At 47.4% G+C, this 18863-nt stretch overlaps 1 protein-coding gene across 1 annotated transcript; it reads right to left on the bottom strand.

Moving 5' to 3' along the window:
- Positions 1 to 10310: 10310 nt before the first annotated feature.
- Positions 10311 to 11237, bottom strand: LOC134453998 (integrase/recombinase xerD homolog). The gene has a single exon (XM_063204740.1). It carries the CDS (start codon positions 11235 to 11237, stop codon positions 10311 to 10313), a length of 927 nt encoding a protein of 308 aa, XP_063060810.1.
- Positions 11238 to 18863: the final 7626 nt, after the last annotated feature.

Here is an 18863-nt window from a genome sequence, read left to right as displayed (position 1 = left end):
ACACAGAAAACATACAGCAGTCATTTGCTGGGGATGAATGTTTCTCTTGTCAGGGAGTTTACAAATACATATAACTTGATATGATGAATAAGTTATTTGCGGAAAGTTGTGGCCACTGAGGGGTAACGGTGAGAATGCACACTTGAAGATGTTCAAGTGGTTCTTGGGGATTTATTATAATAAAAAATCAGTAATTACATGTAATCTATATGCATGTGTGTGGTTTTATGAAAGTGAAACAGAAATGACATAAAGGAAGAATGACTCCTAAATACTGAATGTGAAATTAGCATGGATCCAAGTATGGTGTACGGGCTACGGTATATTGGTTATCGTGACACCCCTCCATACCTGTAGTCGCTTGGGTTGTCGGGCAGCTGCTGCTCCTGGTAGTCCTCTGTGTAGTGCGCGGTCAGCAGGTCGTCCGACACCGCCATGCAGCCACCTGCCGTGTTGCGGCCAAAGGTCATCGGGGCCTGTCGTCAAGGGAAACGATTGGCAGGGGATGAGCATGATAGGGCAATGCTATATTCAGTCAAACATAACCACATGCACGACAGGACCCTCCGTAGACGGCAAGGGGTGGGTGATTAACATGAGCTGAAACTTTAAAGAGGTAATTTCTCCGGACCATCTTACAGGAGGTAAAACTCGCAGTGAAGTTTACCCGACATACTCAGCTATCTTTACCGGACTGGCAATAATATTCCTATGAGTTCAACTACAAACTGTCGCTCTCGTCACGCTAATTGCCTCTAGCCTCGCTTTTGTCTCAATACAACTTCGACTCAATACAAAGCCAATTACTTCCATTGCTCGCCTTGCTTATGTTGCAATTTTGAAAAATTTAGTTGAACATAAAGCATTGATAGTCCTACACAAACTGAAAGCCCCCATGTTTTAAGGCAAAATACATGAATTGCTTGTCATTCTGAAGTTATGAGGAGGAAATGATCACAGTATGTAATTACATGTTATTGGTTCAGCAATTCACTTTGACTACAGCTTTGAAATTAGGTGTTAGGCGACAAAGTGTGCCTCTGTGGCAACATCAGCAGACTTGGAGAGGTCAAAAAAGCTCACAGTGTCATGGTGTACAGTATGGTTATCCGGTACGGTACAGTATTTTTTTTTTTCAAGCTGTAATGATTATTGTCAGCACTTTTTAACGTGGCTGATTACCGGTTATCGTGACACCCCTTGTAGAATCAGATTGTCGTAGGCAGGGTTCACGTTAGCCGGCTGTGGCCGGACATTGGCCGTTTTGCATCATGAATGTCCGGCAAAATAAAATGTGACCGGCCAAAATGTCAGACAAAAAAAATGAATAAAATGAATCAGTAAATAATATTAGCTCATTTTAAACACTGAATGTTACACAAAACACCAGTGATATGAAACTGAACAAAGACGAAAATAACCTATGTAAATGAACGTGTAATAGTCTAAACATCACGCAATAGTGTTGCTTGCGCTCTCGTCCCCCACGGCGTTCTCCCCAATCAAGTTGCTTCCTTTTCACTTGACTCACACAGCTGGCTGATGTCAAGGAACAATTCAGGTTTTTTTTTTGTATTTTAACAGTAAACACAAAGGGCATTGCGCTTGCAAAACCGTTTCATGAAAGAGAGCGCGCTTTTGCTCCCTATGCATACAAGCAGCTGGCTCTTTAACACCAGCCAACTGGCCCAATGCAAATTAATTTTAAGTTTTGCTGGTAGAAAAGATCAATTTACTAGCCTCTTTGACCTATTAGGGAGTGTGTGTTTGGCTATATGAGGGAAGGTCCGTTAGATATTCTAAATGTCCGGTATTCTGCAATGCAGCCGGCCACTTGTCCGGCCAGTAAGAATTCAAGCATGATCTAGCGTCAATCACATCTCACCATGGCTGAAGTGCCCTTGAGCAAGGCACCTAACTTCACATTGCTCCAGGGTTTGTAACATTTTCCTGGACAAAAATGTCTGCCAATAGTGATACAGTATAATGGAATGCAATAATACACACTGTCCCTACCTTCAGAAACAGCATGTCATCCGCATCCATGGCCTCCTCTATGGTGCTGATGGCGTTCATTAGGGAGGCCATGTCACCAGACAGTTTGTCCACGGTGTCCTTCATCTTGCGGCTTTTCTGGTCCTCCTACTCCTTCAGGACGATCACATAGGAACTGGTGGATCTTCTCAAACTCCGCTTTCACCAGACGCTCCGCGTGCTAGGACTGCTTCTGCTCACACAAGACACATGATTTTACACAATCATCTTAGTAGTTGACATATTCATATACTTGTGACTTCACAAATACTGGGAATACTTGTGCATGTAGTGTACAATGACAATGTAACAAAGCCTTTAAAAAATACCTTACCAGAAAGTTTCTCATGCACACCAGAAACGTCGTGCCTACCAGAAACTACAATCTCAGGTGCGCAGGGGAAAGTGACGCGCACGTGTGAACCAGAACATTTTCAAGTTTCTGGTGTGCACGAGAAACCCTATGTTTATTTTTTTAACTCATTCATGTCAGTAGAATGTATAACTTAATGCATGATTTGACGCTGTGTCTTTCCATTACAAAGAACCTAACTCTCTCATCATTTAAACCCCTCAGCTTATCCTTGAAGGACCTCAGTTTAAAAAACCCACGCATCATCATCATGAGAAAACATACAGTGATACAGTGTAGACTCAAAACTGAAGCGCTGTCTTGGAAATGGTCAACATTGAGAAGACGACAGCCGTACACTTTGATGCCTTCCTGATATTTCATTAAAACCAACCAGCTTTAACGTGAAGGCAGATGGTTCAAAATTATAATGTTCATAAGTATATTAAACATGCACGCTCTCTCTCTCTCTCTCTCTCTCTCTCTCATTACGGTCCTCCGCGGCCTCCTTTGTGGAGCAGGTGACATGATCTTCATGCTCCTCTCTCACACACTGCTCACACACCAGTTCCTGGTCCTGGTGCAGAACAGCAGTATCCTCTCACTGTTCACATCGCTGCGGACACGCACATCACAGATGCCTTGTGTCTTTTGTGTGTGTTAACAAAGTGCAAAAAAGGAGTGATGACATGGAGGTCCACTATAGTATATATTTTTGGTACTGCTGGTGCACCATGCGCAAACACAAAAAAGTCAATTCGAGTCATTCAGTTCGAGAGCAACACATCAAAATACTAGAAGTAGGCCTACTAGCATCTACTCCGCCTCGGCCAGGTTTCAGCAGCGAATGGGGCAATCTTGTATTCAGAGCTGCCCCCTCAAATGAGTGTGTTGACCACCATAGAACACTTTCTCGGCCTACACACGAAATTCGAATGGACACGCTATAAAATGTGTATATATCATCCAACTTAATCAGTTATGCACCTGGCAAGTTGACAAGTCCTGACAACATATTCTTGAAATGTGTTGGTCTGCATGTGACACCACCGCAGTAGGCATAATGCCTGACTTGCTAACCCATAAGCAAATCAGGAGAAAAGCAAGAACTAATATAGACAACTATGCTGCCCTCGGTCTGCGTTACTGGTGCAGAACTAGACAGCTAGCGAACAGTTCAAGAGAAGGCAAGCTGAAGTGTAATTTTGTCCTTTTATTTTCTTTCTTTCATTTCCTTACTGACTTTTCTCTTGCACTTTCACTTTGTACACTTGCACTTCCAATCTCAATACATCTCTTAACACTTCTCTTTACTGTAAAACTGTTAACAGAAAACGAAATAAACATACAACAGTTTCACTTACTTCAACATTTGCACGACACACAAATCTACAAGCAACCCAGCGATCTATTTTCAGTCAACACAACGTGACCTATTTTAGCTAAGTAGAATCTGACTAGCCAAACTTTACAGGAAAGTGAACATCACTTCTTGAGGCAAATAGATAGAAATATACATCAAAATATCAATGCAATTTCGTTACAAACAACATCCATCACAAAATGATTACTTACAGACTAATATTGTCCAAGGCTCAAGTGTGAAAATATATAAATTGCGGGAGAGATGAAGTCTGTGTCTTAACGACAGAAAACACTTGAAAACACTGGAACCTAACCAGGAAGTAGATTTGCGCTGAAGGCGCAGTACCGCGACAAAGTCCACTAGGTGGCGGTATTCACCATAAGATTTACGTGGGAGAAACTAAACTCGGGCATGGAGTTATATGGAAGGCAGAACAACAATTTTGGAACAAGCACATTGGAAACACGGTCTTTTCCGGACATCAGCTACTCTTAAATTTTCTGAAGGGACAGGTTGACGTAGCAATGGTGCGTGCCCACAGACGTGCACTAGCACTACAACATTATCAAACCCAAGTGTTTGATGATCACATCGTCATGACTCACCTACATTGATGGAGGTTGCAAAGATGACAAATAACTTTCCTCCTGGCAAACTAACCACGTCATTTAATCCTTTCGATTGATAATGGCTGGCATTGTTGTATTGTCTTTCGCACTAATGTTTGAACTCCCTCAGGTTAATCAAAATAATAAAACAGCTTTTGTGAATGGTTTGGAGACCAATTGACTTACACAACGGGAGACAATGTGAGGAAGTACAAAACCTCACGGGTAGGTTATTCCATTTTCCCGAACAGACCATAAAAAAACAGAGACAAAAAACCTCCGGGAAAACCTGGACGTGCCGCAACACCGCTCAGAGAAATATGCATTTAGCCTGACTTAATAGCTAGATACCAAATGCCCCATTACAAGTTCAGAATAGCCAACCAAAACGGCAAGGTTTCCCCTCATTATCGACTAAATAATGATAAAAAAAACATCCATTATACACATATATTAACGCATTATGAATACAAGTAGGCTGATACAATAATAACCATCCAGATAAAATAGCTGCGGATAAAACAGTAACACACTTTGGGGTAAACAAAATAGGCCTGCCTACCTACCACTGCGATTGAAATTACACAAAGTTTAAACAACTCCTGCCAAATAATACACCGTAGCCTAACACATGCAGACATCAAATAATTAAGTTTACTCACGTTTCTTCGCACACAAGACACAAAATTAGAGATAAGAATACCCATCTGTCTGGTTCTAACACCAGCTAACATTAAATGGATACCTAGCTAACAAATAAGGTATCCGTCATAGAAGCTAGCTAACACACAGAGAACATGTCATATTGAATGACAGCGATCATACAACCCAAGTTAAGAAGAACTCGTGGATACTAGAGTTAGTTATTAGTCTAGTTCTACTAAAATGTCAACCTGGCACCTTAGTCAGACCATTGAGAGTGCGAATCAGACCCTGTCTGAGAGTGAAGAATCTTTTTTCTCTGGCTCAACAGCCACACTAGCAGAGATTCTATGAATAGTTAGGACTAGACTAGCTATTACGTTGTGTTATCTCTCTGGCGCTAGCATTTCAAGCTAGGCGGATCCGATCGATTAGCTATCTCGTTCTATGCTAGCGGGCTGACAAGCATCGTACTCTCATACAATGATATTGATACATGAACGACCCAAATACAAATTAGTACACACCGGGGTACACAGAAAACATACAGCCGTCATTTGCTGGGGGGGGATTGCCTCTGTCTGGCTATATCGAAAAGGCTTCATGCTAATGTGTACAACAACACAACCCATCAAGTAGACCTAGTCACCTGCATCATGAATAGCGGCCTACTAGCTCTACCTCTCTGCTACTACTAGAGCTACAGAAATTGGAGACACAATCTGAGCACAAACAACGTACAGGTACAAACAACGTGTAGTTCGGTCTCACTAGAAAAAAAAAAAAAAACAATAAACCACTCACCTTTGTCTGCGTCATCCACAACCTGTTGGTGCTCCGTCGGAATCGTCAGCCTGCAGAAACCTAATAACTAGCACTCCAAGTTATATTTATGTATCGGGAGTTATTACAGCTCCGTCGTTAGAGTTGCATTATTACTGAACTGTGTCGTGTTTACGCACGAGTGAGTGGGCCTGTTCTCGCTGCACACACAGAGGCCTTGATCCCGCTGTCAAGCCATGCCTCTGATTGGTCCCATGGAAAGCGATAACTTGCCAATAAGCGGTGTTTTGATTGGCTTCCATCCTCTGACCCCACCCCCCATCAAAAGAGGGCCAAAATTCGTAGACTTGTAAAAGCGATTCACACTTGTGTGCTTGCTGCTCCGAGCAGGAAGAGGTTCGCACAGCATGGCAAAACAGATTCACATTTGTACACACTCCTACTGCCACACAACTACAAAACATTTATACAGGTACGTTTTTTATTTTAGGAGATGCAAAATATGTGTGCAGATCTACAAAATTAACCTGCAGATGCAAAATGTTTTTCCACAAATACATTGTATCTGGCACGTATGTGAAATTATTCCGCACATCTGAGTTTCATTTCTTCAGATACAATCTTTATGGCCTTGTTCTAGTTCCATATTGTTGGGGTGTCCGTCCAGTGTGTTCCTGTGTACTTCAGGGGGCTCTACAGCAGTGTGTGAGTGAGTGTGTGTATCAGTGATGCGCGGGCCGACGAAAAAACAAGATACACCCGACCGCTTTTTTTCCTAGTCCGACCGCTTGCCCTGCCCGCAAGAAATATTTATGAAAAAATATTGACCCGGTCCGCTTCCCGACCCGCCTTTGAAAATAGTAGCCGTGCGTCTTATGAACACCCTAGCGTCATTGGCAACGCACAATCACGTCAATAAAGGTCTCAGCATGGTTCACTTCTGAGGGGTACACTTCACATCACAGAAAATGCTGAGCTGCAGGTCTAAGTTCGCTTAAATGGTTGATAGGGACCAGGTAGGCTATGAAAACACCCATTGTGGCAATGTAGCCTACAACACTTTATCTTCGTTTGGTTTGGTAGGCTACTCCTCTGCTCTGTCCTTTTCCTGAACTGAAATTGGTTTCGCTTTTTCCTATCCCAAAGTTGAGGGACATGGAGGGTGCCAAGGCCACCCCCTCCTTCACCAAACTGCCAAGCGGTTAATTTGGCAGTTTGGGAAAGATCATCGCGTCACACAAACCACAAACGCAACCTGCGCTGCTGGTGCCACTATAGGCAACGCTTGTCTCTCTAACGCAAATGGTCATTTAGCCCACACAAAGCGTGAACTCTCGTAATCTTAGATGACTGCAATGTAAAGATCCATACATGATCACGTAGGCTGCAGAGCCCTTCTCAACTGATTAACAGTTGCACTCACGATGCTAACGCGACATGCCCTGTCCAACAAAAAGTAGCCTATGTTGAGATAACATTTTCTCACAAATTATTCTTTTATAATATGAACATTTCGATCATAGCCTAATATGTTTGTCTGTTACCCAGACTACCAAGTTTGATCTTCATACAATGCTATTTTATTATTTAGGCTATTTATTAGCCTATTTATTTATTTTAAGTGGCGAGGGCATTGTTCTTCCACTGTAGGCTAAATTACTCAAATGAGCACTGCATTCAAAGGGAATAGGCTAATCATTTGGACATTGTATAGGCTATTAGTAGCCTATTATATTTCGACAATGTAGGCATAGCCACACGAATCCCTAGCTGTGGAGGAAATTAGTCTGTAGAGTTGGGGAGCAGACGGAGCCAGTCGTCACGTGGATTGCCTCGTAGCCGTGGTAGGACACAGGGAATGAAAACAAACTCTGTAAGCAACACAGGAGTGCGAAACCATTACAATTGTATAAGAAAATATGTATAGGCTATATCCATCATTGCAATGTTTAGAGAGCACCCTCCGTGTTCTTCAAAATGCAATCAATGGTTGCACCTGCTGCACCTGCACCAGTTGCTCGCAGAGGATTCGCCTCATAAGTCTCCTGCAGAGCTCGTCGGGCACCATCGTAGTTATTCAGCCAAATAAACTTTGACCGCAACCGATCCGAATTTCATTAAAAATAATATTTCATAACCCGTGCCTGCGGTCAACCGCGGTTAACTGCAAGCGCCCGCTGATTTCGGGTCAGCCCGCGCATCACTGGTGTGTGTGTGTGTGTGTGTGTGTGTGTGTGTGTGTGTGTGTGTGTGTGTGTGTGTGTGTGCACGTCACACATCATCACTAGGCATACACCTCAACAACACATACACACACACACACACACACACACACACACACACACTGCTGTAGACTCCTCCTGGAGTACACACTTCAAGAGAGAGAGAGAGCTGGATGCTGCATGCCGGATGCTGGCGTCAATAGGGAGAGAGAGAGATAGAAGGAGAGAGAGAGAAAGAGGAAGAGAAGAGGAGGGAGAGAGAGAGAGAGAGAGAGAGAGAGAGAGGGGGGAGAGAGAGACAGAGAGAGAGGAAGAGAAGAGGAGGGAGAGAGAGAGAGAGAGAGAGAGAGAGAGATGGATGTTGGATGCTGGCTTCAATAGTGAACGGCTCCACCTCTCCTCCGGCTCCACTGTTGAGATATTCAAGGAGGACACAGAATAGAAACATCACTATGCCCATCAGGACATCACCCTGTGTGTGTGTGTGTGTGTGTGTGTGTGTGTGTGTGTGTGTGTGTGTGTGTGCACGTGCGTGCGTGCGTGTGTGCGTGTGTGCACGTCACACATCATCACTAGGCATACACCTCAACAACACACACACACACACACACACACACACACACACACACACACACACACACACACACACACACACACACACACACACACACACACACACACACACACACACACACACACACACTGCTGTAGACTCTTCCTGGAGTACACACTCATATTCACAGTCAGTTCTACCACAAAAGACTCGATAGACAAAATGCAATAAAGGTTATTTATTAATGACATGGAAGACAGTAATTCTCTTTGGCGTAGGCCCCCGGCCTGCCTTGGAATTTTTTCTGTAAAGGGGGGCGCATATCCTGCCGATGTATAAGGCAGGGGCGAAGCCTACCCCCAAAGATAGTTTGTATAATGTAACGTACTCACCAGGTTTTGGAGAATGGTCTGATCCTAAAGGATATACGTATAAGTATACGAGCGCATTACCTGCCATGGGAAAGGCAGGGGCGAAAGCCCGCCCCCAAAATGAGGGAATACGAAACAAGTGAATAGAGGAACATGAGCGGTTGGTACTTACCCAGGCTGGGACTGTCGAGATCTATGGGAAGAAGGAGAAAGAAAGAAGTGACAACAGTGGCAACGATGAAGATGGCAGCGCGAACTTCCGTTCACGGATGAGAGAGTAAACCCACGCGGATAGCGCAGTGCACACTGAGGCGCCAAGCAAACCGGCTAGGGCGATAGTAATATCATATGAATAATGAAACAAACAAAAAAGAAGACATACCGGCATGGGCGAATTGGGCGACCAATTTACTCGTGAAATCTGAGTCACTGGGCTCAGGCCGCCGGGCTTCGTTGACTGCTTACCGGGTCACCGGGCTTGCTGGTTACGTACCGAGTCATCGGCTCTGTTGACAGCTTACCGGGCTTCGTTGACTGCGCACCGGGTTACCGGGCTTAGGTGACGGTGTACCGGGTCACCGGGCTTAAAAGACCGCGTACTGCGGGCTTTGTAGACTGCGAACTGGGACGTCGGGTAGGCAATACTTTAACGGAACGGTGTATTCATTTAACTGCTTATTAATGCAATCAGGGTAGGTGCGGATAAAATGCTTACCGGAGGGGAACGGCAACGAGCCCCTGACGAGCGACATTCCTGTGCGAGTCTGCGAGAACCCATAGGACACATCTGCAAGTTGGTACAGGAAAGACCGTGAAGAGAGGGAGTAGCCTACAGGGCATGTCAACGGGGACGCAGCACAGCATAATGTTCTAATATATATAAATAGAATATATATAATGTGTAAGCTATACAGTAGATGCTACGCCGACGTGCGCTGCGTAAAGGGCGTGGAAGCAAGGACCAGAACATAACTGACTGGGCACGGATGCAAGCGGAGCGAGAATAATCATTGCTGGGCAACCAGGGGAATTAGAGCGAAATTAGAGAGACATCGAGTATACATAAATATATATAAACAACGGTGACTGGTAAAGGAGTAGGTACGTGGAGCGAGAGAGAGAGGGAGAGAGAGAAGGAAAAGCCGCCGCCACCACATATGTGGATGGCGATAGATAGAGAATAGTAACGGTCAGATACGTGGGTTAGCAATAAATCTGTCGATAGTTTGAAGGGCGCCAGGATAGGCAAGAATAATAACGTGATCTTCATGGTATTAAGTATGAGTACCGGGTCGAACATTTAATACGAATGAGTGCCTTAACTGCCCCGGGGAATAGACGTGGCCACGATAGCGCGTTACCTGACGGGTCGCCGTACCTTACGTGGAGGCGATGGCGCGCTGGGCATCTAGGACTTGGTGACGAGAAGGGCGGATGTAGGAAGTGTAGGCCTCCGACGACCATCTTCCCAGGAGTTTGATAGCAGATGTAGAGATGCCCCTGTGTGCGGCGGTAGTAGCCGCGCCTATCCTAAATGAGTGGGCCGTGTATTTCGCTGGTGGGAGATTGCACCGTCGCAGAACCACGGCCAGGTGGCAGCAGAACCATTGACGGCACATTGGCGCGCCGTCGGGCAGGAGGAATAGGGGGGAAGAAAGGGACCTGTCGTGGCGAAGTTTAATAAACTCCACCATCGAGGAAAATGGACAGAAAACCCCGTGCAACTTGGAAATATAGACGGTGGTGCCGTGACAGAGAGAGTCGGATTTTGAGTGCTTCAGAAATATAGAGAAGTGAGAGGGGGAGAAAGTTAAATCAGAAAGAGTGAGGTCGACGGATGGGTTAAACAGGGGAGAGGGTGAAGTGAATTCGCCACAGCGCATGAAACCGTAGAAAGCGGTGAGGAAGACTGTCTCCAATAATTTATCCAGATAAGGTGAAATATAGCCGCGCCTCACTGTAGATACCAACTGGTGAAGAATAGGAAGGGTGATAGGAAGACGAGAGTCGGGGGAGGTGGGGCAGGATTTAGCGATACCTTTCAGTAAAAGCTTAATAGACGGGTTAGAGAAAAAACTCTGAGTGTCGGGGTTGTTAATCCTAGCGTAGAATTGGACACCGGCGAGCAATTTGTGGATAGAGGCGGGTTGGAGATGGCGAGTATCGAAGCAATAGACTATAAAGGCGCAAGTAGTGGAGACCTGCGCCGGGAGGGGGGAGAGGAGGTAGGCGCTACAAAAAGTAGTGAACATGGACCAGGCGGACGCATAGCACTTGAGCGTCGATTTAGCTAGACTCCTCGCCATATAGCCCCGTGCTGACGCGGACAGCGACGAGAGGGGGGGACCTAGTACAGGACGAGTTCCGAGAAACTCGGGCAGCGGAGAGGGGTCGAGCTGGCCGATGGGCATAGTCTGCGGAATTCCTGCAAATGAAAGCGAGAGAGAGCGTCAGCTATGACATTAGAGTGGCCGGGGACATGAGCAGCTGAAAATACAAAATTGCCCATAACAGATTGCCAGGTTAAGCGCCTCACTAGCGCCATCAGTTTGGGGCATTTAGAGCGACCTTTGTTGATAATTGCCACTACAGCTTCATTGTCGCAGTAAAACACAATGCGCTTTCTGCACCAACTGGAGCCCCAGAGGACGCACGCGACGACGATGGGATACATTTCAAAGAGCGCAGAGGACTCGGACCCGTCGGTGAACTCGAGGAAATCGTCCGGCCAACTGTCAGCGAACCACTCTCCCTTGTGGAATCCACCGAAACCGACCGACGGGGCCGCATCGGTAAATAACCCAAGGGAGGAGGACGACTCGGTGGAATCGTTGTAAAAGAAGGAGATGCCATTCCAGTTTCCTAGAAGTTTCAGCCAGAAGCGTAAATCTGAGTGGCATCCCTGGTCTAGTGCGACGGAGTCTGATAATTCCGGGACAGAGTGGGCCACATCTAGGATACGGGAGATGAACGAGCGGCCGTGCGGGATAATACGAATGGCGAAATTGAGGTGGCCTAGGAGGGAGAGGAGATCCCTTTTTGTCATGACTGTGTCGGCGGTTAGTCCGGCGCAAATATCGCAAATGCGAGAAAGCTTTTCTTGGGGGAGAGAAGCTTTCATGGCGACGGAATCGAGCACGATGCCTAGGAACTCCAGGGATGTGCATGGTCCCAGTGTCTTCTCGGGTGACAGTGGGACCCCGACTTCGTGAAATACTGAGCGCAACGTGTCTAAAACCGTGGAATTTGGTTTTGAGGGGAAATCGATAAGGAGGAAGTCATCAAGAAGATGGAGGACGAACGGCAGTTTGCATACGTTCAACAAAATCCAGCATAGTGCTTCGGAGAGATTGTTGAAGATACGTGGACTGCTGCGGCACCCGAATGTGAGTCTGACGGCGAAATAGAATGCGGACTGCCATTTTACGCAGAAGAGCGGCCAGTCGGAGGGGTGAATGGGCATCGTTTTGAACGCATCGGTGATGTCTGCCTTCGCTAAGTGCGCGCCCCTCCCCGCTACTTTGATAAGCTTTATGGCGTGGTCGACCGTAGCGTAGTGCAGGGAAAACGGTTCGAGGGGGATCATCTCGTTAACGCTAGCCCGGGAATCGGAGTGTGGGGACGACATGTCGAAAATCAACCTTTTCTTCCCTGAATATTTGCGAGTGGCTACGCCCAGGGAATTAACGCGGAAAGGAGCAAACGGGGGAGCTGAGAATGGGCCGACAACATAACCTTTATTCACTTCTTTGGACAGGAGCTCGGTTACAATGTCAGGTTCCGCCAGCGCGGACCTAAGATTCCGCGCCACATAGGAGGTGGTCAGTGGGGAGGAGACACCCACGCGGAACCCTTGGGATAAGCCCGTCAGGAGATAATCGGTAAAAATGGAGTCAGGGTGAGTGGCTAGGAGGCGAGAGAGGGAGGGGACGGAGATGGGGGTAGAGGGGTGACTTTTTAGAATTTTTTGAAAGAATCCCGTCGAAGGCCGACCCGGCGGGGGCAGACACTCCTCGGGTGTGGGTCCCTGCAAAAGCTGCAAACATGAGAAAATATACAGTTAGTGTGAGTACAGACGGCTTCGTTAAAGTTATTGCAGATTGGTTGGCCGTTGAAGTAGGAGATGGGACGACCCAGCCTGTCTTTAGTCGGCCTTACGGGCTTTGGAGACCGGGCATCGTTGGTGGAGGATTTTGTGGTGGCTGATTTGGGCGTGGTGGCGCGGCCCGCGGGGATGCTAAAGACCGTTCTGGGGCACAGATCCGCCGAGTGGCCATGCGATGAACAGATGTTACATGCCAGGATGCGTTGGCCGCTGAAATGGCGGATGAGCAGCTCTGTGTCCACAACTGACCAGTCCAGGCGCAGATTGAACAGGCTAACGTACGAGGCGGCTTTGGCCGCGAAGGATTTGTGGTACTCATAGAACAAAGTTCCGCCGTACCGGAGATGGAAATCCGCGAGCATAGCCAGGTAGCTATCTAGCTCGGCGCGGCGCTCTGGATACGCGCCACAGAGGACATCGCGAAATACTCCGAAAGCAACCACGAATTCTCCAAACGATAAGTTCTTCAGTAGGCGTGGGTCTGAGGTTTTCAGAATGACGGAGACGTCGCCGCAGTTGACCAGCTGGCGGTCGATGGGAGAGGCGGGCAGCAGCAGGGAGGCGAGGTTAGTGTCCTTACCGTTCAGAATGTTGGCGCGTACTGCCGGCTTTATGGACGCGGCGGCTTGTGCAATGAAGCTTCTTCCTTGGAGAGGCGCAGGCTGAGCTGATGCCAGGGAAAAAGCCGGTGTGGGGACCGGGGTGGCGACGGGTGGCGCTGCGCGAGAAGGGGGTGGGTGAAGGAGGGGAGGGAGTGGAAGGGGCAAGGGGGAAAGGAGTGGAGTTGAAGCATCCGTGGCAGCTGTACTCATAGAGGCAGGGGTGTGTTCGCCGCGTACTTCGAGGGATTTTAGCCTTGAATCGAAGCCTTGTACAGTCTTGTTGAGGGATTGAAGAGCCTCGAAGATGGGGTTCTCGGCGACGGCCGGCTGAGCGGCGCGCTGGGCGGGCGGGGCGGCCTCTACCCCTGGGTTGGGTGGTGTGCTTTGCCTTGGCCTTCCTTTTCCCAGACTGCCGTGGATTTGGGTTGGCCTGCGAGGCGGGGCCTGCGGTGACAGCGGGGTTGGTCACGGGATCGACGGCGGGGATGCCGGCCGCTTCCGGGTTTCCCAAGGCGGAGTTGGCGAGGCTGACGATTTCAGCCCTACTGAGGCCGTCTTCGGTTTGGATACCAGCCGCGGTGAGGGCCGCCGAGATGTTTTCGGATGGCAGAGAGGACCAGCCAGTTCCGGGACGCACCAGGCGGGCGCTCTTCCGAAGGGCCGGCTGGGATGGGGGCACGAAGTCGTCTTCGTGCTGAGACGACGACTCGTCGTCTCGAGGTGAGTCTGCGCCGCCCGACATGACGGCGAGCAGCGGATGAAAGTTGGAAGTTTGCTTTTAAGAGGATAGCGAGCGAGAACAACGTCTGCATCGGCGTACTCTGGGTAGCAAAGAGCGGAAGCAGACAGAGGATATTTAAAGAAACGCGCAGACATCCTATTGGCTACAGGAAGCGGCAAACTAGTGACGTGACGGGGAAACCCCAAATCGAGAGTAGAGATTGGATAATTAATCAATGACGACGAGAGATATACCGTCTCGCCTTTCTGGCAGAACTTAACGCTATAGCTTACATAACTCCCTACCACCCCCACCCCCATCCCCTCTCTCCCTCTCTCTATCTCTCTCTCTCTCTCACTCACACAAAGATCAAGGGTGTGTGTTTGCTGTAGTTTTTTACGTGTGTGTGTGTGTGTGTCTGTGTGTGTGTGTTTGTGTGTGTGTGTGTGTTGAGGTGTGTGTGTGTGTGTGTGTGTGTGTGCTCGTGTGTGTTGCGGTGTTTATCAAGTGTTGATGTGCATGTTGTCTAACTGTATCCTGATGTCTCTCCCAGGCTGGATTACTGTCCCCTGTCAGTAAAGAGCGTTGCTCATCTGACCTCTGCCCTGACCTCACACACCTCCCACCTCACACATCTGACACTGTATGAGGCCTCTATACCTGATGAATCTGCTGCTGAGAAACTGCTTGCTCTGGATAATGATCCACACTACCAGTGAGTTCAGCACTACTGGAGACTAAATACCAACAACTCTGACTTTTCTTTTCTTTTCTTTTCTTTTCTTTTCTTTTCTTTTCTTTTCTTTTCTTTTCTTTTCTTTTCTTCTCTTCTCTTCTGTCTTCCACACACACACACACACACACACACACACACACACACACACACACACACACACACACACACACACACACACACACACACACACACATTCAAACTCAAACCAAAGTCACACACATACGTACATACACACACAAACTCAAACACACACACACATATATGTACATACACACATATAAAATGTTGTATAGCGGTTATATTAAATGCTATATAGAGGTATCAGACTGACAGTGTGATGATGTTCTACAGCAGGGGTGCTCAGACTTTTTCAACATGTGAGCTACTGTAAGGTAGTTAGTTGCCCCTATCTAACTCCTCACTTTTATGTATGCATTAACGTGTCAGTATGAGTGTACGAACTAAATGTATGCATGTCTGTAGGGAGAGAACACAGCGTTTACCTCTGGTCCGAGCGTTCACGCGACAGCTGGGCCACCACAATCTCCAGGCCCTCGGTAGGCGACCAATGCAAGCCCAGCGCTTCTTCTCATGCGCTCCTCTTCAGTGTTCAGAGTTTGTGAGGAAAGCCCCACGTATAGTCCTTAAAATCCAAAAGTCTTCAACTGGGTGTGCGAGACAGTCTCTAAATATCCGGTGAGTCCTAACAAACCTCTTGGCAGGTGTTTTCTCCAATTGCCTGCTCACGGCCTAGCAGGCCCGGCGGCTAGCACGCGAGAGCCACCTCTCCTGAGGTCTCGCTCCGGAAGTCCCCCGTGACCTCTGAACCCCTACCTTTTATAGGTAACCAGTTGCGTCTCCCCCGTGTGATGTGGATATGATAGTGGGCTGTACTGTTCTGTGCACCTACTGACCCTTTACATCGTAACAGTCCTTCCCCCCTCAAACCATGTTTTTTTTATAAAAAAAACATTTTTATCTTTTATACCTCTCTTTTTTTTTAAATACATTTTCTCATCTTTTATCTTTTTTTTTCAACTCTACGCGTTTTCCTCTTTTCTAAAATCAAATACATATTATTTAAATCATTTTCTAAAACTCACCGACCAACAGAAATAATGGACGCCAAAACACATGTCAAAACCAAAAGTCAAAAGGCACCCCGGCAGCTCACAGGACAGTCCTCAAAAATAGTAATTATGGCCAGTAATCATAGCTACTGAGGTCTCAAGTCACCCCAAAGACCCACCAAAGTATGCCATGGTCGTGCCTGGCACCAGGCTTCGGTATGCCCCCTCGCAGGTAAGACAACGCACCATGCATAATGGCCTGACTATACACCGGAAGCACTAGGCCCCAGCCAAACCATCTCTGACCATTCCCCGCCAACACAGCCAAGAGGGTCCACTCCTCCACTATTGCAAAAGAACCTGGCGAGAGCCTGTGTGGACGCCGCACCACAAACACTGCTCCCTCAGCTTGCTTCTCAGACACATGACGTAGGTTCCCTTCCAGTTCATTGTCGTCATTAACATAATTAACAGGTGAATCAATAGCTGCCCCTCTTACCTGCACAGGTTCATTATCCGTCTGAGTATCACAAACATCTGATTCACAAAAAGCAAAGAAAGTATCCCAAAGGTCCACAATTCCATCGTCTGTCTGAACATTACCAAGAACTTCAGCTTCCCCAAAGGCACAAAAAGCATCCCCCAGTTCACTGTCCCTCTCCTGGACATTCCTAGGCACTTCAGTTTCCACACAGGCAAGAAATGTATCGCAAAACCCAGCAGTGTCCTGACCAGAGTCTACACAGCCCTCTGTCACCTCACTGACACTAGTGGCCCTGCTCTGCAAATCAGACACAATATTCAGACCGCGATTATCATCCATATCATCAGCTGCACCAGTCCCAATAACATTGACATCGTTGCTACCAGGCTCACTTAATATAGCATCGGCAAAAATGGTATCCGCCAAATCCACTGTTTCAATGTGAGCCTCTTCATTAGCCTCAGGCACATGCAAACGGCGCACCAGCTGTGCGGGAGAGCCCAAAGATAACACAGAATGTTTCTGAGGGAAAACTTTAACTCTCTCGCTATCCAGCGGTTCATTCCCCCTTTGCATCCTTTCAATTTCTCGCCTCGTCCTTTCCACGCTTCGCTGCAGTTGTAACATTTCTTCGTCGTGCAAGTTTATAGCATCTGACTCTTTATCACTTGCTTCTACCCCAAGCCACATTAACAACACATCCATGAGCTCAGGTTTCCTTGCCTCAAGTGATACCTTTACCCCACAAAAGTCAACTACTGCGCGCACATCTGGTTTCGGAAGACTCAGCAACCGAAGTCGCGTCACCTTCTCTAACATAAACGCTTCCGCATCAAATTTCGACATTTTCCTACGTCCTCTCTAGCCACTCCAATCAAAATGAATGAAAATACCAGCGCGGCAACAGCAAATTACGCAGCAGAACCATACAGCAGACTTACCCCTGAAACATGAACGAACACAGCTAACTCATTGCTTAGCCCCCAGATGCCAGCTCTACTCTCGTTCACATTATTACGGCTCGAGCCCCCTTTACACTGTCAAACAAACGAAGCACAGCACATCATCCCAGCTCACGGTCCCAGCTAGCTAGCTAATTAGCACTCTGACATAGCGCACGTCAAACCCCAAAACATTCCATGAACCAATAAACACTGCTAGCTTGCCTAAATGGCCTACAAACACAAACACCCCGGCTCGTTATCTAGTTTCAATCCCGGACGTAGCCACCACATGTAAGGTAGTTAGTTGCCCCTATCTAACTCCTCACTTTTATGTATGCATTAACGTGTCAGTATGAGTGTACGATCTAAATGTATGCATGTCTGTAGGGAGAGAACACAGCGTTTACCTCTGGTCCGAGCGTTCACGCGACAGCTGGGCCACCACAATCTCCAGGCCCTCGGTAGGCGACCAATGCAAGCCCAGCGCTTCTTCTCATGCGCTCCTCTTCAGTGTTCAGAGTTTGTGAGGAAAGCCCCACGTATAGTCCTTAAAATCCAAAAGTCTTCAACTGGGTGTGCGAGACAGACTCTAAATATCCGGTGAGTCCTAACAAACCTCTTGGCAGGTGTTTTCTCCAATTGCCTGCTCACGGCCTAGCAGGCCCGGCGGCTAGCACGCGAGAGCCACCTCTCCTGAGGTCTCGCTCCGGAAGTCCCCCGTGACCTCTGAACCCCTACCTTTTATAGGTAACCAGTTGCGTCTCCCCCGTGTGATGTGGATATGATAGTGGGCTGTACTGTTCTGTGCACCTACTGACCCTTTACATCGTAACACTCTTATTGAGATGGGTGTGTGGAAGTGATCTACTGGGGGTTCGGGGGAGAACATTTGAAAATACAGCTGAAATGCAATTTTAACACAATATGAAAATGTATTTGTAGGCCTATATAGGCCTACACATCAATAATAATAAAAGGTGAATCAGTAAGGGTTAACGTTCGGCGAGAAGGTCGCTACCGTGGAATAGCAGCACGACAGAGAGAATCTTTAGACCCCGACGCGGAGCGGAGGGGTCTTGTTCTCTCTGAAGTGCTGCTATTCCACAAAGCGACCGACTCGCCGAAAGTTAACCCGCTTATTATATGGATATACTTAAATGATTCACACATGGCGGGGACATTTCTTTAGACCTATTTAATGTTAAGATTGTTGCTGCGCAAAACAAAACAGTGCCGTCGTGGAACACCGCTAGGCAACAGCTAGGTAGCC

Source organism: Engraulis encrasicolus, chromosome 8 (assembly GCF_034702125.1).
Source record: "Engraulis encrasicolus isolate BLACKSEA-1 chromosome 8, IST_EnEncr_1.0, whole genome shotgun sequence".
Taxonomy (NCBI): domain Eukaryota; kingdom Metazoa; phylum Chordata; class Actinopteri; order Clupeiformes; family Engraulidae; genus Engraulis; species Engraulis encrasicolus.
Note: the sequence above shows the minus strand (reverse complement) of the source record. Positions and strands in the feature narration are given on the sequence as shown.

Bases quoted from the DNA above. Each gene is read 5' to 3' on its own strand.
- LOC134453998 (XM_063204740.1), bottom strand. From the start codon at position 11,237: ATGGCGAGGAGTCTAGCTAAATCGACGCTCAAGTGCTATGCGTCCGCC.